The sequence below is a fragment of the Pleurodeles waltl genome, chromosome 9 (assembly GCF_031143425.1).
Source record: "Pleurodeles waltl isolate 20211129_DDA chromosome 9, aPleWal1.hap1.20221129, whole genome shotgun sequence".
Lineage (NCBI taxonomy): Eukaryota > Metazoa > Chordata > Amphibia > Caudata > Salamandridae > Pleurodeles > Pleurodeles waltl.
This window is the reverse complement of record NC_090448.1, coordinates 273,645,148-273,672,471: the sequence shown is the minus strand read 5'-3', so window position 1 is coordinate 273,672,471 and position 27,324 is coordinate 273,645,148. Positions and strand designations below refer to the sequence as shown.

Sequence of the window (27,324 nt, the reverse complement as noted above, 5' to 3'; positions counted from 1 at the left end):
CTTTGATTGTGCAGCATACAGCTGAAACAGCGTTTTGTTGCATGCCACTATGGAGCAACAGTATTTAATACTGCAGGGCAGAACACACCCACGGTTCTAACGTAGAGGAGTGCAACCAGAAGCCTACAGCTGCATGCATCTTGTACTTAAGGGTGCAAATATTTCAATGCAATCCGCAATTCAGAGATTTATCTCGCGACAACTGAAACAGCGTCTCATGCAGGGATATGTACTGTGAGCTACATGATTTGATTCTGCACCATCTAGCACAGTATGGAAGCCTTTGTCGGGATGTCAAGATTGGGGCTGTTTGGCCTCTTACTGGACTACTGCAGCCCAGCAATGGCCAGTATGGGAATATAATGCCTAGGGCTGTTAAAGTCAGATCCTGCTACATATAACATAGCAGGCTTCAGGTATGTGGTTGAAAAGCCTGTACCCATTATTGTGTTACTGTACAATGGAGACCAGTCTGATATTCATTAAAGGAATACAGAGTGACAGCCTAGATGAGTGATATTGCACAGACCGAGTCCGATATAGGGATAAACTGGCCAGAGCCACGGGTTATTTTTTCTGCAGCCTACAGAGCAGTTTTGATCCGCTACAGGGGTTACAGACCGAGCTTGGAGTTGTAGTACTGAAAGCTCCCATATGCATATGTATTTTGTCAAGCACTGAAAATCCCAATGATCTAATCAGCGCCATAGCGGTTTACTATTATTAAAGTGTTTTAGGCTAGTTTTGAAAGGTTGCTGGTCATTTTTTTTTTTTTTTTTTTTTTTACATTTTTACTCATCACCCAGAGTTTTTATTTTTTATTTTTTTTAAATGCTTGAAAGGAGTTAGCTAACCACCAACCTACTGGCATTACTTGTTACAGATGCTAAACATCAACAGACACAAAAAAAACATGAAACATCAAACCCTCAAAAATGGCTGGCTCACCTACGGGAAGCTTTGCTCTCGTGCCCGCAATTACCTGGCCTCGCTCTTTCTCTTATTGACAGGAAGCTATGCTCTCATGCTCGCATATGCAAACTATAATTTAACAGTGACACTTACCAACGATCAGTCAGATAGCAGAAAGATGGTAGTCAGCCGCGTCTGATTCAGCAAATTCCTACAGCACTGGAGTGAGTCATGTCTTTTCTTTATGGTACTCATTGTGAAAAGTGCATGCAGTGCTCATGTTGGCAACACGTAGCAAGAGCAAATGCAGTGCATAGTGAGTGGGCAGATGAGCTTAATGCAAAACCCTGCATGGCCTCTGGTGCAGCCAGCTCATATCCACATTTGGAGGCCTCACATTAAGAAACACTTGCATACCCCGGTTCATTTTGCAAAGGATATGCACTCAGGATACACACAGCATTGGAGTCATGGTACTATGTGCAGCCATCTTAGGTGAGATGGTTTCCCTATGGCAGTTGAGCTGCAAAGACATAAGCAGACCCCCCCCCCCGCCGCCGTAGCACTTTTATTAGGTTAATCCCCCATCAATGATGGCAATGTGTCAACGTCATGATTCTGTGGCCATCTTAGATGAGGGGATTTTCCGAACACTAACAAAGTTTGCCACAAATGGCAAAGCAGAGTTAGCACATTTCCATTCAGGCACTGCCTCAGAAAGGACAATCCTGAAATTCGTAGTGAAAAGAGTAAGCATCCATAATATGCTGTGATCCGGTCCCCAATCCTGAAGCAAAACCCAGTGAGCCAATAACTAAAAGAGACTCACCCGAACAAGGCAAAAGCTGAATGAAAGCTGAAAGACCCTCTCTAAATGTATATGGTATTGTTTTGCACACAAACGGCCTGGTCGGACAGCTAAAGATGTCAGTAGCCAGCACTGAGAACAAGACAAGAGTAATATGCTGGCTGAAAAAAAGTAACAACACCCTGGAAAATGCAAACACTCACAGGGAATCGTTTTCCAATCTATGCATCAACCAGGTATTGCAGTACCTCGAGGAATGGTGCACTTCCCCACCCGGGGAAAATAATGGGGGTTACTTACAAGCCCCTTGCGACGCCAGAGCGCCACTCTTAATATGATTAACAGTGACGTACCAGCGGCACAAGGGGCTTGTAAATAAGCCCCAATGTTGTTCAAAGAAAGAGGAGAAAAAAAGTAGCGCTTCATTGGCAAACTCTGTGAAGTGAGGATAATGTGTATTGTTGTGAGTAAGACCAATCTGCCCATTTTGCAACCACTGTCTTGCTTTGTTTATTTTTTTCCCCCTTATTTTGAACCTTTTTTTTGTTTTCTCGGTCCTGAGGCTGCACTTTGGAATAGAAAAATGTCAGAAAAATGCGACCTTTGCAGCCAAAGTGTGTGTTTCTTTTCTGGGTCTATTTCACAAAGGAAACAAATAAAGGAAAGGAGTGGAAAGACAGGGTAAGAGATGTTTGTTGAAGTCATGGTTTTCAGCAAGTGAGGAGGAGCGAGACAGACAGAAAGAGTGGGAATAAGAGGAAGAGGAATAAAGAGGAGGGGGGCAGCTGACAGCAGCAGAATAGAAGTGAACACTGTAGGGAGGTGGGCGGTGTGAGAGGAGTGTGGTGAATGGGAGTAGGTGGGGTTCATAATATTCAAAAGGGTCCCCTACACTGTGGTGATGCAGATAAATTCATGCAATCCGTTGGTTTTACTGCGAGTGGACCAGAGATGAGCTGAGAAGCAAACTTAAACGACTTACAATGTTTTCCACTGTATGCATCAACCAGGTACTGCAGAACCTCCAGGAACGGGGCACTTCCCACCCCTGGGAAAACAATGTTGTTCAAAGAAAGACAAGAAAATGAAAGTAGCACTTAATTGGCAAACTCTGACAAGGGGCGCTAATGTGTGTGGTTGTAAATAAAACCAATCTGGACACTTTGCGACCACTCTGTCTTGCTTTATTTAGGGTTTTTTTTGTTTGTATTTTGAACCTTTTTTTCCTCTCCGTCCCGAGGCTGCACTCTGGAATAGAAAAATGTCAGAAAAAGACATTTGCAGCCAAAATGCTGTTTTATTTTTTTTGGGTTTCACAGGGGAACAAATAAAGAAAAGGAGCGGAAGGAGGGGAAAGAGAGTGTAAGAGCCGTTTGCTGAAGTCATTGTTTTCAGCAGGTGAGGAGTGAGACAGAAAGAGAGGGAATAAGAGGAAGGGGTAGAAAGAGAGGGGGGACAGCTGCCAGCAGCACAGCAGGAGAAGTGAACACTGTAGAGAGGTGGGCAGTGAGAAATGTGTGTGGTGATGGGTTAGGGAGTGGTGTTCATCCTTTTCAGAAGGGGGGCCCCTACACCATGGTGAGGCAGATAAATCCAGGCCATCGGTTGGATTTAGTGCAAGTGGACCTAAGATGAGCCGAGGATCAAAGTTAAATGTTTTTTCACTGTACACATCAACCAGGTATTGCAGTACCTCCAGGAATGGTGTACTTCCCCAGCTGGGGAAAACAATGTTGTTCAAAGAAAGACCAGAAAACAAAAGTAGCGGTTCAATGGCAAACACTGTAAGGTGGCGCTAACGTGTGGTTGTGAATAAAACCGAACTGCCTTCTTTGCGACTACTCTATCTTGTTGGGGTTTTTTCCTCGCATTTTTAACCCTTTGTTTTCCTCTCCGTCCCAAGGCTGCACTTTGGAACAGCAAAATGTCAGAAAAACACGACATGTGCAGCCACAGTGTTTCTTTCTTTTTAGGATCCATTTCAAAGGGGAACAAATAAAGAAAAGGAGAGGAAAGAGAGGGTAAGCGCTGTCAGTTGAAATCCTGGTTTTCAGCAAGTGAAGAAGAATAACGCTGTCAGCTAAGCACAAAATCGCACGCCGTTCTGATAAACAAGCGGAGGAGCAAACCTAAAAGAATGTGCAGGAAGAAACATTCATTAAAAAAAGCAGTGTTGTGGGACAGGTGAGGGGAGATGGCACAGGGAGATTAAGTGACGGCAGTGCAAATTAAGCGGTAATTTAAATTCAATTAAAAGACAAAACAAGCAGAGAATTTGGAGGGGTGCTGGGTGCGGGCAAGCAGTGTTGTGGGAAGGATGAGGGGGCCGGGGAGGGGCACTGGAAGATTAAGTGACAGGAAATGGTTACACTAGTGATCAGGGAGAGGCTGGCCAACAATAAGCAGAAACACAGCTCCTAAAGTAAACAAGCTGCTGGGCATTGCACCGAGCGACAAAGAGCAGAGTGTGAAGCCCAGGCCCCTGCGCGGCTCCCACCCGCAAGGTGTTGCCTCCTTCTCCTACAGGACGACCAAAAGGAACCATTAGTGAAATCAACAAGGGAGGGAACGAGACACACAAAGGAGGGACAAATACATGTAATACACCAATAAAATGAGCGCGGGCACAGGGAGAGCAGGCGGCCACGGGCAGGAAACAACCTGTGACAGTGAAAATGAAAGCGGGCTTGTCGTTAAAAGGCGCACCGCCTCCAAAGTAAAACAATAATTAAACTCTTGATGCAAACAAACGAGCAGGACAACATGGAGGAAAGTCTTGGAATGCACAGCAAATGTGACCAGATAACATTTACAACCCTGTCTCCAGCAGAGCTCAGAAAGACAAGAAGTACTCTCCAGTGCTCCAGATGAAAGATCAAAGTAATCACTGAACACATCTTAAAATAGTGAGCAGGTTATTTAGATAGTAGTTGGTCCGATCTCCTGTGAGGAGACAAAAAGGAAAAAAGGTGGGACAAAGAGTAAGATTACCCACTAACAAGCAGGGACTTTTAAAGGACACTGGCATTTACAAATCACAATGACTGCGTGGATCTGAACCTCACAAACCATCTACAACAGGTCGCTAAGCGACAGCACAAGCACTGTCTAGGCTCGACTTAAAAAATGGACATGTAGTATTCTGCCACATCAAGTCAATTTCAACTCCCAGTCCACAATGCAAGAACACAGTTTATTGAAGATCAAAACCCTTGTTTAGGCACACCTCTGCATTTATCTGCTACGATTCATACTGGTTAAACTTAACCCACACATCACATCGAGCTGTGAGACAGATAAAACAAGTCCAACAGAGCACATACCAGCATATGCAGAAAAGGCCTACATAGAAAATTAGTAAAACCTGTCCTGTAATAGCAGTCCTAACACTACAAAGGAGTTAGGAGGACCAATTACCTGTTTTCATCCATCATTTAAAGGAAAATTCAAAACCTTCTGGCATGTACTAATGATGGACTAAAGATGTTCTAAAGATGCGCCTTCCCTTACATATTCAGTGCATACTTTTTGTCTGATCCAGTCCTGCCCCCCCCCCACCCACCGCCTGTCCCTTGCGGTCCCAATGTGCTGTCCAGAAAGCCTGTATTTCTAGACAAGACCCTAGGATGTGAAAATAGCATTGACCCACAACCCCCCCAAACTGATTGGAAGTGGATTTACCCTTTTTCATCACAGTAATTTTCTAGTAGTGTGAGCGATGCAGTATGAGGAGGTTCACCAACCAAAACCCTGATCTTATGGCAACTTAGGGTCTACTCCCACTCACCTTCTTCTAAGCCCTCTATGTCCCCTTCCCATCATTCCTTTAACTGTTATAACACAGCTGGGTTGTGTGATTTAGGATCTTTGTATATTTCGGTCATATGGCTTTTGAAGGTATGTCACAGAGTGGTCTAGGCTCCCAAGGCTAGAATTCCTCCAGTTCCGTACCCTTCACTATCATATATGAACTGTAGATATCGGGAGATCGTGGAGGCTGCCACAGTTTACCCAATCCTATTGAAGAAGAAAACAAATTACCAATGGGGACAAAATCCCCTGAAAAACCAACCAGCTCACTGATCCTTAAAGAGTAATCCAGCCTATTTTCACTAACTTAGAAATAGTCTTCTCTGGTAAACAAACTGACACAGTTGTCTGCCCTAAAACCAATGTCAGAACTATTCAGTTTACAGATATGCCTCAAATGTAAGGAAACATGTCATAAAGGTCATTAAACCGGCCTAGAACCAAAAGGGACGTTGCATTTGAGAGCACAGATGCCAAAACTCAAACAAAATCTTGGACATAGCTCGAGGTGAAATGAAAAACATTGTTACAAATACAAAACTATGAATAGAAGCAAGAAGCACTGGGAAGGAAGCACTTATTAAATGCTTAGATAAAAGAAAGGCTTTAAAAAATAGATTAGGTGGATAACATAAAAGAATTCAGGAAAGTGCACACTCCAAAACAGGCATTAATTTGGAATGTATCACTGTGGAAGAATCTGTCAGGCTTTCTGAAACACAGAAGGAAGCTACTTACCAGCCTTAGGCAGGAGATCACCACCACGGCTAAGGAACTAAGAGTGAGGTTGCGGAACTGGAACAGCGAGTGGACTCGGTGGAACGCACCCATGATGCCCAAGAGGAAGAATTGGACCGCCACGGACAAGAAATTCTTACCCTCCAAGATACCAATTGTGAACTGCAATACAGACTTGAAGACTTCTAGAATAGGTCGCGGTGCTCCAACAAACGTATTAGGGGAGTACTAACACAGGTGACGCCCGGGTCACTGGAGGACTTTGTGATACGCCTGTTCCGGCAGGTTGCACCAGCACTTAAAGATCAGGAGATAATATTGGACTGCACACACAAAACGGATCGCCCTTCCAAGACTCCAGGCCAGGCACAGGACATACTCACGTGCCCCCACTACTACAAACAGAAGGAACAAATTCTGGCAGCGGTATGTGACCTGAACACAATAGACTTTGAGGGCCACAAAATATATTTGTATCAAGACTTCTCATCACTAACACCGCAGCGCCGTCAGGCCCTGTGACCTGTCACGGCCATGCTCCAAGAGAGAGGTATTCGTTATAAGTGGGGTCACCCCTTCCAGCTAGTCTGTCTGACAAAATGAGACACACATTATTCGAACATTGGAGGAGGCGGAATCTCTCCTAGACATGAATGTGGGGCAGGGCCGACCTTCTTTGGCCGATCCAGACCGGACCTCGCGAGCAGACATTGGAGGTCGTGGGCATGCTGCTCGACAGCGCAAAGGAAAAACCCATAAACCATCCAAAAAGGAGAGCAAGAAGGAGCGGGCAGACCTGCTGCGCAGCTTGCGGCTCCAAGAGTGTCTCCAAGACAGAAGCAGATCCTTAGTGCTTGGAGGAGCTGACATGCGTGGGGAGGGGGTGACAGGGAGACCCCACACAAGGGAGTATCCCGAGCGGGACTTCCTAGACGGAGATAAGCAGCTGACAGCAACTGGAAGCAAGAGGAGAGACAAGAACGACAGCGGAGCTTCCAACATGGAAGACGGCGGGACGGAGAACGACCTGGTACAGTAGGATGTACCTCCCCAACAGACCTTGTGTGGTTCCCAGGCGGGGAACTGGTTCAGTTTTTGATTATCTGTTTGGTCTATTTGTTTTTAAGTAGACTATTCCAGCCACACCTTACTCTTTGATGCCAGTACGAACACCGCTGATAATTAACTCATCTAGATGCAGGCTAAGCACTCAATGGCATTCCTGTGCTCTGTTACCCCACATGCATGTTTATTAAAATAATCAGTCTCCATGTTAGAGGCCTTAATGCTGCAGTGAAAAGGCGAGCTCTACTTTCGCTCTTCAGGGAAACCAAATGCGACTTATGTCTGATACAAGAATCACACTTGCTGCGAACGGACTGGAAACGGCTGAGATCACGCTGGTTCGATAGACAGTTCCACTCATCGGGACCGGGGAAGCAGGTGGAGGTGGCGATTTTACTAGCTACACATTTCCCAGGGAAGGTGCTGGGTACCCAGGCAGAGATGAATGGGAGGCTCATTTCCTTGCATATAGATATACATGGCTATAAACTGACGGTGGCCTGTATCTATGGCCCTAATGGACATCAGGAGGGGTTTCTTAGAGAGACCATTGGGCAGGTGCTTACAACAGACACGGACATTTTTTATAGGGGACGACTTCAATGTGGTCCCAGATGCCCTTGTGGACAGATCGGCACAACGATATGGGCAGACAGGAGCATATTCCACGGGCTTTCAACACTGGCTGCAGGAGGGAAGGTTAACAGATGTATGATGTGCTCACAACCCACCACTTAGAGAATACACGTTTCTCAGATACACATCAGACATATGCAAGACTAGACCTCTTCTTAGCCACCCCCGGTCTCCTAAAAACAATCATGCAGACAAAGATCGGCTCTTTTTGGTCATGCCCTGATCACACTGCATTTCGCAATAATAGCCCCGAGGCAGGGGTGTAGGTTATGGTGACTCAACACTAAACTTTTCACTTATGCTGAGGTATGCACAGAAATAAGGGACACGGTTAGATCTTATTTGGTAATTAATGACATACCGGAGACTTCAGTGGTTGGGATGTGGGATGCTCTGAAGGCAGGGGTGAAGGGCTAATTTATAGCAGTTGCTGCGCACTCTAACGCCCTCCGGAAGGAGAAGCATCAGCAATTGGATCCAAGATAAAAGAACTGGAAGAGAGGTATAGGGGGAACGGGTGCCACTGAAACTAGATGCCAGCTTGGGGTGACACGTAAACAACTGAAGGCCTTAGACATGAACATTGCGGAACATGAACTGGTGCGTACCAAGCAAATGTATTATGTGGGGTAGGATAAATCAGGATGACGTCTGGCACATCGGCTACGTGCACAGGCGATGCAACTTAAGGGGTAAATGTGATACAGACCCAGAATGGTGCTGCCACTGATACTGATGGGTTGCTCCTGCAGGAATTTGAGAAATGTTAAGCCTCCCTTTACGCACGGGAGAGACTGGATGCTGAAGCAATCATGAGTTACTTGGATTTGATGCTCTTGTCCCAAATCCCACAGTCGACAGCTAAGGCATTGGATAAAGATATCACCTCTACTGACGTTTTTTCAGCTATACAACACCTCTCCTCAGGAAAGGCCCGGGACAGGATGGGTTTGGGGCAGAGTTTTAGAAAATGTTTGGGGACCTCCTAGCACCAATGCTCTTTAATAGCGTTGCAACTATGAGAACACTTACCCCCTCAATGCAATTGTGAACGGTCACTGTCATTCCAAAGCTTGAACAGGACCCAGCCCTCTACTCATCCCATCTGCCTATTACGCTACTCAATGTGGAAGTCAAACTTTTCACTAGTGTCCTGGCAAACAGGCTGGGCCCCTACATGCAAGGGTTTATAGATCCAGACCAAACATGATTTATTCTGGAGAGAACCTGTGCCCACAACACTAGGAGGCTTTGTCACCTTTTAGACAAGGTGCAACGGGCCCACCATTGTTATTACTCTCTATTGACACGGAGCAAGCCTTCCTTAGGGTCCACTAGGACTTTCTGTTCACAGTCCTATTCCGCTATGGTCTGGGCCCGAGATTTTGCAAATGGGTACAGTGAAACTATACTTTTCTTCAGGCCCGAGTGAGTGTTAATGGTGGCCTATCAGCTCTCTTCCTTATCACCAGGGGGACTAGGCAGGGCTCCCCACTGTCACCCTTACTGTTTGCCCTCTATATGAAACCATTCGCTGAGCGTATATGTCTAAATCTGAATATCAGTGGTCTCCTGATGGGAGGCCGAGACTACAACATAGCACTATATGCAGATGATTTTCTGCTCTAATTGTTGCAACCGAATGAATCGCTTTTAGCAGTGTTAGGGGAACTGAGTGCCTTTGGAAGTGTGGCTGGGTTCGAGGCCAACTTGTCTAAATGTTCTATTCTCAATTTGACCGTACTGGAGACAGAGGTGGAAGCACTGACGCCTGCCCCGTCCTCTACATGGGCCAAGCAAGCAGTGCAATTTCTAGGCTTACAGATTCACACCACCCCAGCAACTACAGCTCAAGGTAACTGTAAAGAAATTGCTCCCTGTTGCAGTTACCCCACACTTTTTGCCCGATACTGATGCTGACTTGACCGAGAAGTGTGCTGGGACCCTGCTAACCAGGCCCCAGCACCAGTGTTCTTTCACCTAAAATGTACCATTGTTTCCACAATTGGCACAACCCTGGCCCCCAGGTAAGTCCCTTGTAACTGGTACCCCTGGTACCAAGGGCCCTGATGCCAGGGAAGGTCTCTAAGGGCTGTAGCATGTCTTATGCCACCCTAGGGACCCCACACTCAGCACAGACACACTGCTTGCCAGCTTGTGTGTACTTGTGGGGAGAAAATGACTAAGTCGACATGGCACTCCCCTCAGGGTGCCATGCCAACTTCACACTGCCTGTGGCATAGGTAAGTCACCCCTCTAGCAGGCCTTACAGCCCTAAGGCAGGGTGCACTATACCACAGGTGAGGGCATAGGTGCATGAGCACTATGCCCCTCCAGTGTCTAAGCAAAACCTTAGACATTGTAAGTGCAGGGTAGCCATAAGAGTATATGGTCTGTGACTCTGTCAAAAACGAACTCCACAGGTCCATAATGGCTACACTAAATACTGGGAAGTTTAGTATCAAACTTCTCAGAATAATAAACCCACACTGATGCCAGTGTTGGATTTATTAAAAAATGCACACAGAGTGCATCTTAGAGATGCCCCCTGTATTTTACGCAATTGTTCAGTGCAGGACTGACTGGTCTGTGCCAGCCTGCTGCTGAGAGACGAGTTTCTGACCCCATGTGGTGAGGGCCTTTGTGCTCTCTGAGGACAGAAACAAAAGCCTGCTCTGGGTGGAGGTGCTTCACACCTCCCCCCTGCAGGAACTGTAACACCTAGCAGTGAGCCTCAAAGGCTCAGGCTTCGTGTTACAATGCCCCAGGGCACTCCAGATAGTGGAGATGCCCGCCCCCTGGACACAGCCCCCACTTTTGGCGGCAAGTACAGGGGAGATAATGAGAAAAACAAGGAGGAGTCACTGGCCAGTCAGGACAGCCCCTAAGGTGTCCTGAACTGAGGTGACTCTGACTTTTAGAAATCCTCCATCTTGCAGATGGAGGATTCCCCCAATAGGATTAGGGATGTGGCCCCCCTCCCCTTAGGGAGGAGGCACAAAGACACAAAGAGGGTGTAGCCACCCTCAGGGCTAGTAGCCATTGGCTACTAACCCCCCAGACCTAAACACGCCCTTAAATTTAGTATTTAAGGGCTCCCCAGAACCTAGGAACTCAGATTCCTACAACCTAAGAAGAAGAGGACTGCTAAGCTGAAAAACCCTGCAGAGAAGACGGAGACGCCAACTGCCTTGGCCCCAGCTCTACCGGCCTGTCTCCCCCCTTCTAAAGACACTGCTCCAGCGACGCTTTCCCCAGGGACCAGCGACCTCTGAATCCTCAGAGGACTGCCCTGCTCTAGAAGGACCAAGAAACTCCAGAGGACAGCGGCTCTGTTCATCCAAGACTGCAACTTTGTTACAAAGGAGCAACTTTAAACAACCTGCGTTTCCCGCCGGAAGCGCGAGATTTGCTACTCTGCACCCAACGCCCCCGGCTCGACTTGTGGAGAAACAACACTTCAGGGAGGACTCCCCGGCGACTACGAGACCGTGAGTAGCCAGAGTTGCCCCCCCCCCCTGAGCCCCCACAGCGATGCCTGCAGAGGGAATCCCGAGGCTCCCCCCGACCGCGACTGCCTGACTCCCAGATCCCGACGCCTGGAAAAGACTCTGCACCCGAAGCCCCCAGGACCTGAAAGATCGGAACTCCAGTGCAGGAGTGACCCCCAGGAGGCCCTCTCCCTTGCCCAGGTGGTGGCTACCCCGAGGAGCACCCCCCTTGCCTGCATCGCCGAAGAGACCCCTTGGTCTCCCATTGATTTCAATGACAAACCAGACGCGTGTTTGCACACTGCAGCCGGCCGCCCCCATGCTGCTGAGGGTGTACTTTCTGTGCTAACTTGTGTCCCCCCCGGTGCCCTACAAAACCCCCTGGTCTGCCCTCCGAAGACGCGGGTACTTACCTGCTGGCAGACTGGAACCGGGGCACCCCCTTCTCCATTGAAGCCTATGCGTTTTGGGCACCAGTTTGAACTCTGCACCTGACCGGCCCTGAGCTGCTGGTGTGGTAACTTTGGGGTTGCTCTGAACCCCCAACCGTGGGCTACCTTGGACCCAAACTTGAACCCCGTAGGTGGTTTACTTACCTGCAAAAACTAACTAACTCTTACTCCCCCCAGGAACTGTTGAAAATCGCACTGTCTAGTTTTAAAATAACTATATGTGATTTATGTGAAGATTGTATATGCTATTTTGATTATTCAAAGTTCCTAAAGTACCTACCTGCAATACCTTTCATTTGAAGTATTACATGTAAAATTTGAACCTGTGGTTCTTAAAATAAACTAAGAAAATATATTTTTCTATACAAAAACCTATTGGCCTGGAATTGTCTTTGAGTGTGTGTTCCTCATTTATTGCTTGTGTGTGTACAACAAATGCTTAACACTACTCCTTTGATAAGCCTACTGCTCAACCACACTACCACAAAATAGAGCATTAGTATTATCTCTTTTTGCCACTATCTTACCTCTAAGGGGAACCCTTGGACTCTGTGCATACTATTCCTTACTTTGAAATAGTGCATACAGAGCCAACTTCCTACAGTAACTACACCTCCCAGCTGAATGAACCCTGGTCAAGTGGAGAGGCTATGGGCTCTTTTGGCTGGGCCGAGTGGCGTCTATAAAGATGATGTTTCTACCCAAAGTGTTGTTCATTATGCAAACTTTACCATTACAGCCCCCGCCCGGGGTACTTGACACTATACAGAGGCTGATCTAGGACTTCATATGAGCTGGGAAAAAGGCAAGAATGGCACAGGCACAGGTTTATCTCCCGCAGTCAGGGGAGGATTGGGAGTCCCTCATTTGGTTAATTACTACCAGGCCGCCCAACTAAGCTACCTAGTGGAATGGTCCCAGGAAAGCACTGGGAAACACTGGTGCTTTATTTACCAGGCAGTGGCAAGACAACATATCTGGCGGATCCTCTGGCTCCTTCGGGCACATCGCCCCCGGTAGTCTATATTTCCCCCGACCTGCAAGACATGGTGGATGTCTGGGATAAGGTACAGACAAATAAGGGTCTACCCTCTCTCAAATCTCCGCAAATGCAGATTATCGGCAATCCAGATTGCCCTCCAGCTTTTACTGGGCCCTTATTCAAGATTTGGCAGGATTACAACTGTAAGAGAATTTAAGGTCTTCTTGATGCCCACAGCATCATGGAATTTACTCAACTACGGTCGGCTTATGACCTCCCGCGAACAGTCCATTGGCAATACCTGGCACTCCAACATTGGGTGTCGTCTCCAGCGATGAGACCACACGCGAGTAGGACCCTCCTTCCCTTTGAGAAGTGGTTACTAACACGCACAAATGATAAGAGGCTAATATCTGACATTTATGGCTTTTTAATACACCACCGATTTTGCCCCAGACACGGCGAGGCGCAGATGGGAAACCGAACGTGAATGTTTTTTTACAGACAGGGAATGGCGGGGTGTGCTACACTGTGCGCGAGTGACAGCCGCAATATGACCACTAAAGAATTATTTTTTAAAATAGTGCACTACTGGTACTTCACGCTGGCATAGGTCGCCGGTTGACGACAATGTAGACAGCTAGGTACACTAACACATCTTTTGTGGCATTGCCCTTGAATAGCCTCCTTCTGGGACAACATTTTGAACACTACTGATGAGGTCTATGACACCACAATACCACGCTTTTCCGGTTATGTACTATTCGGGCTTCCAAACCCACAGACATACTCCCCCTCAAAGCCCCGAAAGGTAGAGCCATCACATTGGCGATCTGAGCAGCTACACAGCTTCTTTCAGCCCGATGGGGTACCGAGGTGATCCCCACTCACACAGACTGGCTACACAAATTATGGGATATACTGGGAATGGAGAAACTGACAGCAGTGGCTACTGGATCCCTGCCCAATTCTGATAAAACATGGGGTCCCTATATTTCCTATCTCTCTGACGATTTTAAGGAACTGATGTGCCCACGTTATTAACGCATCCTACGTCGGACTAGTTTGGGCACGTGCTTGACCGAAACACAGCCCATTGCATAGGGATGTAAAGGGTTTGCCCATAGGGGGTGTTGATGAGCAGGTTGTGCGGTAATGTGTAGCTGTAGGTGCGGATGTGTTTGTCCTGTTCCCCATGTTTCCCTATCTCCTGCTGTTATATATTTTAACTCCACTGGCCGTGGTTGTAAGTGCTGACTGCCAATAATAGAGGGCATTTACCCCTCCATTTACTTTACTTCAATTCAAAAGCAGGATTCTGCCTGGGTGAGGAGTACTTGGAGGAGGAATAGATTGCTTACCTCCCTATTGACAGTGAGTTCTGTCATTTTATGGATACGTCCATCTTTAAGGCAGTCTCACAGGTTGTGGCACCTTTGGAGAAGAAAATACTTCTTTTACAAACACAGTGACTTCAACCCCTCTCTGGGAGGGAAGATCCATCTGGGCCTTTGGACCCCCTCACCTCCCGGGCAGCCCCAGGCATCTTTAGATACGGCACATAAACGCGCACATGAACCAGGGGTGGACCTGGACGCCTTTGCAAAGCTAAAGAAAGCTTTTATGGAGTCCCACCCTCCTCCTAGGTTCCCCTCGCCTGTTCCCAATACCTCCCCTCCGTCAGACGGCTCGGACTCCCCTTCAGCTACTGATGGGGAGGGTGACAGGGAATACTCTAGGCCTTGGCGACTATCTGCTGCCTCTTCCTCCCTTTCGGAGGACAATAAGTCAGACAATGACCAACCTCTCTTACACTTGGATATGCTGGACCCTGATGAGCTGCTATATCCATGCTCTACACAGTGGTTTCCGGCCACAAAGGTTGCATCCTATGTTGCGAGCCTCTTCAGGAAGGCCTTGGATAAAGAGGTCCGGAACTGCTTAATGATGATCATTTATTTGGATGACATCCTATTACTAGATCGGTGACCACAGAGAATATTGGGACATCTCCAACAGACCATCTCCCCGCTGGAATCCCTCGGATTTGTGATAAATGACACAAAACCTTCCCTTCTTCAATCCCAGTCGATTCGATTCCTGGGTTTTGTGATGGACTCTGTCCAAGCCACGCTGAGTTTTCCTTCTCGCTAGTTAACTAAAATCAAACACAAATCAAGAAGAACCCTGGCCAAACCCAGCACATCACATCGCTGCCACAAATCGCTTGGATTGAAGGTCTCCTATCCTCCTCCATACAGGGCATATTTCCAGACTCATGCCCTCCAGAGACTCAAGATTTCTCACTTAAAAAGGGGTCTCACATACTCTTAATCAGTTCCCTTTACAGAGGAGGCCAAGGAGGAGCTGAGATGGTGGATTTTGCACATGGAAGCCTGGATTGGCCAGGCATCTTCGGATCCCAACCAGACCAGATCATTGAGTCCGATGCCAGCGGTTCAGGGGGACAGTGCGGAGATTACTCTACTGGAGGAAGCTGGTCATCCGAGGAAAAAGCTCTTCATAGCAACTGCCTGGAACTCATGGTGGGGTCTTTTGCAGTGAAATGCTGGAACACATGGCAGCAGTCCGCTACATAAACTATTTGGGTGGGGGACAAAATCGGAAACCCTATTGAATCTGGCACGCGACTTCTGGGCGTGCTGCCTGGACAGCCAGATTTCGGAGATGGTGGAACACCTTCCAGGAAAGACTAATGAAGTGGCGGATTGGAATTCCCGTCACTGGAGGGACATCAGTCTCTGATAGATACTCCTGCAGGTGTTTCATTGGATAGAATCCCTCTGGAGCCCTTTCACGATGGATCTGTTTACCTCATGTCTAGATCAGCTGGACCGATACTGCAGCTGGAAACCGGACCCCCTGGTGACGGCGACAGACACGTTCCTACAAGACTGGAGCTGGGAAAAGAGGTATGCCTTTCCCCCGTTCGCCATGATCAAGAGACTGTCCCCTCAAACTCAGAGGCAGACGGCGGACTTGGTGGTAGTCACCCCCATTTGGAAATTTCAAGTTTTGTTTCCAGTTCCGATGGAACTTTCTTAGGATTTTTCGAACCATCTTCCCCTTTTTCCCAGATCTCCTCTGCAATCCACAGGGGAACTGTCACCACCTTGTGATGGAAGGCTGTCTCCGTCTCATGGCCTGGAGGATTACAGGGAATGATGGACAATCCCAGGCATTTTTGCAAGAGGCTGACGTCCTACACGCAAAGTCATGGCCAGACAGTACCAATAAGAGGTACAGATCAGCCTGGACTAGATGGCTGCGTTGATATAATCTTCAGCACCCTGATCCCGTGGGGATGGATATTGTTCATATTTTGGATTTCTTGGCATCCCTGGTATCTGATGGTCTAGCCCAGGGTCTCCAACCTTTTATGTAGCGAGAGCTACTTTTGATCAATGAAAATCATGAGCTACCGAAGGCTAAACAACTCACGCATTATTACCAAACACGGTAAACTTCCTTAACTTTAAGCCTAATGTTGCAGGAGCAAGATTATATGGTTTGAACAAAATACTTTGACATGGGGCACTATGACCGGCCTGCCACGTGTGTCAGGGAGAGCCTGGTCTTTGACGATGCATGAACATGTGTGCATATGAATGGTATATTTTAGTATGGGTAACAGAGCAGGGGTCGTATGTACTTGTGGCACAGGGCACACCTTAAGTGGCACCGTTACATGTATAACACAAATATACACCCTTGTTTTTAAATGGGAGAAAGTTAAAAGTGCAAACATGTTCATATTGTGAAACATTTTTCTGCAAATTAAATTTCTCCCATTTAAAAAAATGATTGTATTTTTCAGTTACAAGTATTCCACAGTGTTCTGACGGCCAGTGGGAGAAAGAGGCCTGCTGTTTGTAAATGCAACACTTTGAAAAATAATTTGAGAAAATTAAAAAAGCTAACCTAAATATGAGGTAACTTTAATTTTCTCTGATTTAAAAGGACTGAGAAACAATATTTTGTTCTGACTTCCAATACTGAGTTGACAAGGACTTTTATTTAAGCGTTAAGTACCTTAGTACTTCACTTCTTCACCTCTGTGACCTGGGTCATAAATCTGACTCCAGCACTGCTCCTTGTAAGGCCCTGCTATCTGCAGCCTGACGATATTAATGTAAAATAAACACAGCCTTCCCTTAGCTTTAAAAGAAAAATGTGACCTTGCATTTATTTCAAAATGAACTCTAGGCTGTGAGCTACTCTGAAGGGGTCGGGGAGCTACTGGTAGCTCGCGATCGAATAGTTGGAGGCACATGGTCTAGCCTATCAGTCCATCCACATCTTTCATTCTGCTCTCTCAGCGAGTCATTTTCCTGTGCACGGGCGCACTGTCAGATAACACCCCTTGGTTTGCAAACTTTTCAGGGGCATTAGGGTGTCCCTTCCTCCGGGTCCTAGATATTCTACTCTCTGGGAGGTCAACAAAGCCCTTCAATTATTCAAATCGAGGCAATCCAATAAATACTTGTTGAGGAAACAGATGTCGGCAAAGTTGGCTACTTTGCTGTGCCTGGTGTCTTGTTGTTGGGTCTCCGATGTTCAGGCACTGGATATTACCAGCAGAGTCTTTACCCCAGATGGGATGACATTGCATAGTTCCAGACGGACCAAATGTAACACAAGGACAGTCTCTTACCCTTGCTTACAGACAAACCCGAATGTGTTGTCTGGGCTCTGAAGGCATACGAAGTCATGGCGGAAGAGGTCCATCTAGCTGGGGAGTGTCAACTATTAATGGCTCTCCACCAAGCCAAAAAGCACACTAAGGAGTACGGGGTTCTCTTATAAATCGAAGGATAGACACCAAGGGTACTAATTGTGCCCTTGGTTCCTCGTGGTCCTCTATTAGAGGAAGAGGGTCAGTATGAGATTGGAGAGCAGTTAAAGAGGAGAAAAGGGGGGGGGGGGGGGGGGGGAGATTGCCTTTACAGACTAGGTGGTCTCACACACTATATAGTGTCATGCTTCATCATTTGACCACCTAGCCCCACCCAGGTAGGACAGTGCCACCTGGGTGGACTCAACCTCACTGTTAAAAGAACAGGAGGGAGTGCGTAAATAAATTCTAGGTCTGAAAGATCGGGATCGAGCTAATCTAGGGAATAAAAACACCTAAACAGGTACCTGTGTAAAGTTACAATTTAACAATAGGGTCTGTTTGGTGTGGTTAAAAGCGTAGAATGGGACACCTCTGTGAAAGCAAGGACTCACAGGGTCACCTATCTAAAGAGAGGTAGCCAACATGTTTCTGCACTCAGTAGTGAGCCTAGGATGGTCTCGGGCATTCATAAGGGCAACGGATCCTTAAGACTCATGTTAGGAGTTGAGAAAACACTGTTCAGTTGGTAACAGGTCTAAGAAGAAAAGCAAACGGCCTACCTTACCAAGGAACTACCTTGAGGTGGCCCTATACCTAGAGGTTATTGGCCTCTGGTATCCAGGAGGGGGAGTGTCCCCTTATTGTCAGACATGCATCATAGGGGGCGCTCGCTGCGCGCCTATGCAGTCCTCTCCTTGGACCGCTTGAGACCCTCAAGCCTCTCCACCAAGCCACACAAAGCTGTGTCTTCTCCTATCACTCCTCGATGGGTCAGGTGAGTATTGCAGGAAGTAGGAATTGATGTCTCGATATTTAGAGCCCATTCTGTAAGGGAGGCTATGGCCTCAAAAGCCTTTTCCTTAGGGGCTCGCCTGGAGGATATACTCAACGCACCAGATTGGTCCTAGCATTCAAGAGATTCTACTTTATGCCAAGGCAGAATTTGGCAACGTTGGTTGTAGATGAGCTTCAAACCAACCTAATCTTCGCCTCCAGTCCGGCTACGGAATTAAAAATGCCCTTGCTAGCGGAAGGAAAAGTTTCAATTCTATTAAGAGCATGGAGGCGAAGATTAGTCCCTCCTGAGATAAGCTTCAATTCTACCCAATGGAGGACCAGAGTTCTCAATCTTCTATGTATTCGAGTTACGCTTAAGTACTTTATTCTGACAATATTGGTTATTCTGATTATATATATGTATATATACATACACAAACACACACCCACATGTTTTCATGCATCTCGCTGTAAGAACTATTCAAGCTGTACTAAAATATTGGTTTTATGTTTAATGGTGAAGGATGGATTGACAGAAAAGAGGCATTGAAAAATGAATTAATTTTCCTAATGAGGCTTAAACAGCAGTACTGATGCACAAGGTTAATACTAAAATGTGCATGTTTTTATATAGAGAATTAGCGCATAGAACATAGGTTAGGTGATTGCCCAGAGACACAATACATAAGTTTGATGATTGTTCACAGAAACAATAGCTCGGCATTTATAGTGAGCCACTCAGCTATTAAGGCTTCCCTATGATGTTGCAGAGAGCCAGTCTTGGGTGAGGGATACATTAATAAATGTGCATTAATGCAGGGTCGGGTGGAAAAAAAGGTTAATCTCATGTGGTCGATCCCCACAACATACTTCTGTCTGTACTCGTTTCATGCCTTCCCTGGAAGCCATGTGGGAGTACGGGGCCTCAACCAAAAGGTGCTACACTGGCGACAAGAATGCAGTGTTACGTTACACAGGGCAAGAGCAAAGGCTGCAGCAGGTAGAGCCATGAATCCAATCCATCATTGCTATTGGTGGATGCATGAGAATGAGAAAACTAAAACGTCCAATCCCTCCTTAGCAAGTAGTATACTGGTTGAATAATCCAAAGTCAAACTGGATGCCTAACTGTGCCATAGAGGACAGAGCATTCTGAAGCGGAGGCCAGCAGTTGTAGTAGACTGCAACAAAAAAGGTGGACTGGTGAGTGCTGGAGACAGTACGGCACAAGAGCTGTGTCTATTAATGGCAAGTCTGGATCTGGAGGGCTGCAAGCATATGTAAATGTGTTCCATACGCCCTCCTCCCTGCAGCGGCAGAATCCTAACACTGTAGCCACCAGGTGAAATCAGCAAACGTGCATACAGCCTTATCACGGTAGTGAAAACTGACATTTAAGAGGACAAGTAAGTGAATTTAGGCTACCTAAAGCCACCTCATCTACCAGCTCAGGGAACACAAATAAAGGAAAGTAACAAGAGATTTATAAACAGAGACATTAACATCGGGTGAAAATGTCAGAGCTATGCAGACAAGTCACTATATAGAAGGGTATGACTGATTATCTGCAGCCCATATAAGTCACTTCTAAAACGTGCAGCAGCCTCCAAACAGGCATCCCGCCGCTAGCGGTAAAGGTCTGAGAACAGAGCATCATATAGCCGCTGGCTTAAATGCCCTCCAGACAAGAGTCAAAAGGCAGAGTTTTAAGATTCTCTCTGAAAACTATTTCAGAATCCCTACACCACAAACTAAGAGAAAGAGCATTCTGCAATTTAGAAGCCAGAAAAACAAAAGATCTACCGCCTCTCCTGGCCTTACAAATCCAAGGCAGTTGGAGAAGTTTGAGACTGCTGGATCTCAGGGATCTGACTTGACAATAGGGCTTAAATCTCCTACTTCGTCAGAGGGGACCTTTTCACACAAATTCCCTTAAGGCAAAGGTTAGTGTCTTCAACTAGATCCTCTTAGTAACTGGAAGTGAATGAAGTTGGCATAGGTGGGAAGACACTGAGACCCATGGAGGAATCTTCAAAATTAGACGAGCAGCAGTGTCCTGTATTGTTTGTAAGAGTTGAATTAGGTGTGCTGGTAGACCCAGATATAAGCTATTGGCATGATCCAATTTGGACGTAACCAGGGCATGAACAATCATTTTGGGAAAGTCTTCTAGAATAAGGTGGAGTATCTTTTTAGGAACCTAAATGTAGCAAAACAATAGGCAGAAATAGCCTTATATAGGGCTCAAAAGAAAGAATGGCGACAAATTTCACATCCAGATTTTTCACAATAGGTGACGGAAGAGGAGTCCATCAGTTGCTGCAATCAGGAGAGGTACTAGTGCTAAAGAAGAGAATTTCGGTATTTTCAGAATTAAGCGTTAAACAGCTTGCATTCATCCACTCAACCACTGCCTTCAAGCAAAGCTTAAAGGAAACCCAAATCTTTTGGCGCATTCTCTTGAAAAGCCAAAAGGAGCTGGGTACTATCCGCACAAGAGGTCACCTGATGGCCCCCCGTGCCTCTACCAACTTCATAAGCGGCAAATGGTTTAAAATAGGAGATACAAGAAGAAAGAAAAACTGCTCGAGAATGGCCTTTGATAACAAAGTTTGATCTCTACTGCCAATCCTCTTGAGCTGTCAAGCAAAATAGGATGAGAAACCGTATCAAACGCCGAGGACAAGTCCAGCAGAATCACCACAGCAGATGAGTTCTGGTCCGGATTTGTCTTTAGAAATTCCATTCCCTCAAGCAAGGCAGACTTTGTACGGTCTCCCACACTGAAGCTCGATTGGGAATCATTCAACAAATGGTTTGACTTTAGAAAGTGAGACAGCTTCTTACTGACCGATTTCTCCAAGAGTTTAGCGGATGATGGTAAGAGTGACATTGGTCTAAAATTACTTAGCACCTCGGGGTCTGCCGATGATGTTAGTAAAGGAAGCCGAAAGCCTGCCTTCAGCTCTTAGGAACTAAAGGAAAATCCAAAGAATAATTAAATTTGTTTAAGATGGGATTCACCACAAGGGTGGCATATGTTAGAAGGGCGGGTGGGTCTGGATCCAAAGGGGATCCTGATTTGCATTTATTAAGCTCAGCTGCTGATTCTTCTAACAATATGTGCTCAAATATAGTAAGCAGTGGACCAGGTTGAGAAGAAAAAAGCTTCCCCCGGACCTATGCACTCCTGCGCAGAAAACTGCTCATAGATGGATTTAAAAAGAAAACAGAAAGATTCTCACATAAATCAAGAGAGGGGGAAGCGATGTTCTTGGCTGAATTTGGGGAAAGGAACGAGATAACAATTTTGAACAACTCATGAGGTTTATTAGAGGCCCCGAAAGCTTTTTAAGCCTTCCGGATGGCAGCATGATACCTTTTCAATGTGTCCTGAAAAACCACTTTAGCCACCTTTTCATACGAGATCCTCCATCTCCGTTCTGGCCTTTTAGATAAAGATTTTTTCCCCCTTAAAGGATACGAAAGCCAAGCAACAAATGGTTTTGATCTGTTGGAAGTGGAGGATTTTAGAGGGGCAACAATATCCAGAGCACTGCTGAGCCAATTATTAAAACACGCCACACCCTGTTACAGTACACCTGTGCAGTTGAAGGGGGTATTGGAACAAGGTGGGAATCAGAGATTTTTAGCCATGGTCTGTTAGTTTTCCGGAACAGACCCTACAGACTGCAAGGTACCATAGAAAGAACATTAAAAGGAATATAATAAAATGCTGAGACTAGGTAATCTTTAATGCAGATTTACCCAAGAACGTCGAGGAGTTAGGTAAGATAAGACTGAGAGTACGACCAGCCTTATGGGTGGGCTCCTTTACTAGCTGTTCTAAATTAAAGCCTTTCAGGGAGGTCAGAAACTGCTGAGCAGTCTGCAGTTCAAGTCGTCAATATGTAGATTAAAATATCCTAGTACCATGAAATCGGCATGAAGAGGAGACAACTGACCTAAAGTATTGGACAATAACTGTAGAGAATTAACCGGGCAGTCAGGGGGGCTCTATAAGTGCTCCAGATACAGCAATGGAGGGAGCCAGAACAATAGTAAATGCTAAACCTTTGGAACATGAGAGAAGAAGCAACTAACAGCTTCAACAGCCTCTCCTTGGAGTATAACTGTAATGGAGCACTGAGGCAGGCCTCACCGGCAGCATGGCTGGCTCTGGTCGAGATGCGGACGGGTGCAGACTGGCTTGCATTAGGCGCGCTAGCGTCACATCCGCTGTGCGCATCACTGGACTGGGGAAACTTAATTAGCCAAGGGGACTACACAGACACGCCCTGATGGAAAATGGGCGGGGAGACTATTTCAGAGCTACTAGGGAGGTGAATGGCATCGTGAATTGGGTCGTTCCTACTTCACTTTGGTGAGGAAGAGCCATGCAAGCTATTTGAGAACCTCCCTACAGTTGTGCATATGACTACAAGTTTGCAGTTGCTGCTCAGAATGGGCATGATTTGTTTTCAACGTGCACTTCAGAATCTCAAAAAAAATTGCTTTGTTTGTGCTTTCCTAATTCTGATATATTCTGAAATATTTGCACAGTTTATTTACAGACACTTCAATTTTGTTGTGTGGAAGAAAAAAAAGCCTTTAGTAAGTAAGGAAAATAGAGTGGACAGTACCCAAAGGTGTCACGTGCTAAGCAAAACCCAGAAGCTGCGACAGAGGCACGAAGAGCAAATGAAAAAAGTGAGAAAACCCTACGCAGAATCAAGGGACTAAAAGACCCCCCCTTGTCACACTCTGAAATTGCCAGATAAAGCCTCTCTCTTTGAAGTCAGAGAAAGAAAAGTAAACATCAAGCTCTCTCGGAAGACAGAGCCTGACAGTTGCTATGCTCTGAAGGATGGATCTAACTCAAGCTGGACGACCTAAAACAAATAAATCCAGCAAACAAAAAGCAACCACGCGTAGGTTACATGCCACAAAGGCAATGTGAAGTGAACACTCGTTGGCGTTTAAGTGTTCATGCATTTATTCAGTGGGCGGAGACACGTCTGCTCAACAGGAGCTCAGGGATAATTGTTGTGTGCAGAATCCCGTTAAGTTAACCTGCAATCTATGCAGTGCTTTAAATGGGCCGGTATTGTCCGGTACGGAGTACCAGCACTTTTTTATTTTGAGAGGGAGAGTACCTGCACTGCTCAAGAAAAACGCAATACTTTTAATTGGAGGGTACCGGCACTTCTCAGAAACAAGCATGTACTCTAGTACGGAGTGCCTGCACTTCTATTTTTCCATTTGAAGCACTGAATCTATGACAATCACATTCTATACACGATATCGCAGCACAATGGTAAGAATGCATTCCCAAGTCTCTTTTCCAAATGTTCTCAAGGTGTCAAGCAAACCAGGCTGCTGTGCTGTCTGGTAGGTAGACTTCGACCTAACATATTAAATCTGTCCCAGAAAAAAACACTACATTAAAGAATACGTTGCTTTACAATCGGCTCATCAAATCCCCTCTCTCTTTTTTGGGGCCAGAGACTATTACAGTCGGTCCTGGCTCGACTTCTCCATCTGTCGTGGGTCACGGCACCGGACCTCCTCACCACACCCACTTATGGCAAAGCTCTTAGTTGCATTGGAGCACAATCTTCGTATCCCGGCCGCCTCGAAAGGCGACAGAGAGACAGGTACTTACGGACAGGAATAGATGCTACTACCGCCGCCCCATATCAGGCAAAGCCCCACCCTTGCAGGCGCAGATTCCCGAGACCCACTGAAGGCCCAGGATCTCTAAAGAGTATCTCCAGGAAGCCCTTCCTCCCCCGGCTCACCAAAAGAGTTAAGGAAATCCGCGATCTTTTTTATGCTGCTGGTTATCACTTCGATGTATTCTCTGTTCGCCCAGTCCTGGTGGATCTCGCGCTGCACCGGGTCCTCCTGATTTGACATCTTCTCTCTCCAGCTGCTGCTGTATTGCAATTTACGAGTGGGCGCAGCCGACAAGAGGAACTACTAGCAGCGGAGCTGAATCCGACACACTGCCATCTGCTGTCCAACACCCAGAGGCGCTAGCAGTCAGCAATGCAAGACATAATGGTGGCAGCAGCTTGCGTGATAGCAAAATCTATAGGGCGCACCCGAAACAGCGCTCTCTGTTGCTACTGGAGCGCAAGTGTAATGCTTTTCGGTCTCTATTCAACAGGGTCTACCCAGTTGACATAAAAGATGGACAACACATTCCGTAATGACTACAGAGTGTGTGAAAGACTGGCAAAACAAACACCAACAAGGAAGAAGGACTACAAGGAAACTAGCAGGAGTAATATAGAACTCTGACAGACATATTTAAACACTTCCTCGAACATTTGGTACGTTATTCCGCTGTTTAATCGCAATTAAATACTTGACCTGAAAATTATAGAAGTCTCATTGATATAGATTCCCATGTTCGAATGTGTATGGGAAGCCTATTTTTTAGAGTCCTGCCTTACTTTGGGCTAACGCAGAGGATGAAAATAAATGCAGGCATGTTGCGCGCATGCGCAGAACGCATTTGCGTGCGTCAGACTTTGTGGGCGGGAAAATAGCAGCCAACCACTGCTTTCATTATTTCAGATACCTGAATAAACATTTTTCTAGCTATCGCGACAGTGAATTCTATGACAGGACCGAAGGCTCGATTATGCTTAACTTTCTTTACTCAAACTCATAACAGCAAAAAACAACAACCAAATCCAATGAATACATTCCAAAGGTCACAGAACATCTGATCCAATCAGTCCAATCACAGTGTCCTCCACTGTATAACACCAAAGAACTGTACCATCTTGTCCTCTTTCGTTGCTGCTCACAGTAGCTTTAGTTAAATGCTTCGATTTTTCTATGTGGGTGTTGTAATTTGCGTTTTTTAACTGTGGCGTTTATCTTGTGATGGGTGGCATTGGGTGCTTGGCAGTATATCGGCAGACGCGGCGTGTTTCTGAAAGCGCTGTTCGTGGTGCACGTCTGCACAGGTGCCCTCTGTGAAGTGTCTGGGCGGTTTGTGTTGTGTCCTTTGGGTGGGCTTTGCGACCACAAGGTACACAGTGTCCGAGTAGCCTGAGCCAGTCTCCGATCGCTCGGAGTTCGACTGGTAGAGTCCTGGAGACGCGGCGGCCATTTTACAATCGCAAAGAGTGGATCTTTCAGATTCTGTCAGACCGATACCGATCAATACTGTGGAGGCAGGGATTTTGGTGATAAAAATCTAGAGTCATTATGTATTCATTTTGACAGACTAATGTGTGGATTAACTTTGATTAATGATCATATTAACAAAATGGGTGACTTTTTGTTATGGCCACCATTTTAAAAACTGCTCATGCTAACTTAAGCTAAGTGGAGTTAGTCATAGTTTTCATTATTCAATTCTCACAAGAGAAAGCATTTCTTAACCAGTAAATCTTGTAATAGTGACATCTGCAGGAGTAAAGCAGAAGCAGATGCAAGGTCATTGTGTGATATAACTAATGAAAATGCTTCAAATGTTTCTCTACTTTTGACTGTGTCATTGTTAGGGCGATGTTACTAACGTGTGTTTTCCTCAAGGGTGGAAGTAAGCAAAACAGTGTAAATCGTTCTTCCTGCATGTTCGTATTCTTTGTGATGTGGGAACATAGGCTCCTCAGAAGAGACAGGAGAGAAGGAAGTCAAGAATATAAAATGTATTAGTTTTGGTTTCGTCAATGAAGCACCAGTGAATAGAAAACTTGGTGTAAAACTAATGCGTAATTTTTAGATATCTGTTAATATTCTAATTGGTCAGAATTTTCTCGCCTTATGTCTCATCCAATCATTTTCAGATACAAATTTAATTTAACGTTTTGTCACCATTGTTGGGGGGGTCATTCTGTCCTTTAGCGTCATTCAGTTCATTCTGATGATTTTACTCAAAGTTGTGCCTTATGGAAAGCTTATTGCTTTAATTGTTTAGCGTATCTTATAGTTCAAATTCTAAACCATTACCCCTACCCTTATTCCTGTCTAACCTGATGCTGATGGCTGATGGTGTCCCTCTGATGAAGGAGATGTTGTTGCTGTTATCTGTAGACCATTGGTAATGTATGGACTGTGATTTGTTATGTGTGTTTTTTTTCTTCCAGGTACCAGCTACAACTGATTAATTTCTGCTGCAAATATGTTTTTCCTATTACTCAAGCTAGATGTTTTTCAAAATTTGTGTTACTAGAACTTTTACATAAAGGCCAACAAGATAATGCCAATTAGTGGTTAGTGAGGGAGGTGTGTTCTCACATGCTCAAGATATGTTTATGATGCTTCTTCGTTTATCATTATACTGATGTATTCAATCTCTCTTGCTCAGATTCTGGTGCTGTGGTGTTGTGTTATAACTCTTGAGTTGATTTGTCTACTCGCATTGATTAAACTCACATATATAAGGCGTTCGAATCAGCCTTTTTTGTCTCTCTATATGTATAATTTATGTTTGAGAATTATTTTTGTGACCTTGTTGTGTAGCCATTTTAGCTATAGTTTTATACACGTTATTTTAGCAAACTAGGCCTGCCACTGTGCACTTTAACCTAGATATATTTTATTCAGCTTTGTTTTTATTATTTTAACAATAGCCACATTTGCGGTCTTGTTTAATTTTCTCTATATAGCTGTTCTTTGCCTAGGCCAGTACTGTGTTCTTAAACAAGACATGTCTTCCACTCTGTGCTTTTCTCAAGGCTTCAGTAAGATAGGTTGCCGGCAAAAGTGGTACGCTTTGTCTCTAATGTTCACAGAAACACATACACACTCTTATGTGGGGATCCTTTCTT

At 45.8% G+C, this 27,324-nt stretch overlaps 1 protein-coding gene across 1 annotated transcript in view; it reads right to left on the bottom strand.

Annotated features, from left to right (window-relative positions):
• BRK1 (BRICK1 subunit of SCAR/WAVE actin nucleating complex) overlaps positions 1–24,579 on the bottom strand; it is a 59,158-nt gene extending 34,579 nt beyond the window's left edge. Inside the window, exon 1 of the mRNA XM_069206694.1 lies at positions 24,331–24,579. Coding sequence (XP_069062795.1) covers positions 24,331–24,448 — 118 coding nt within the window. The 5' untranslated portion in view covers positions 24,449–24,579. The remainder of the gene's footprint in view (positions 1–24,330) is intronic.
• Between the last annotated feature and the right edge of the window lie 2,745 nt (positions 24,580–27,324).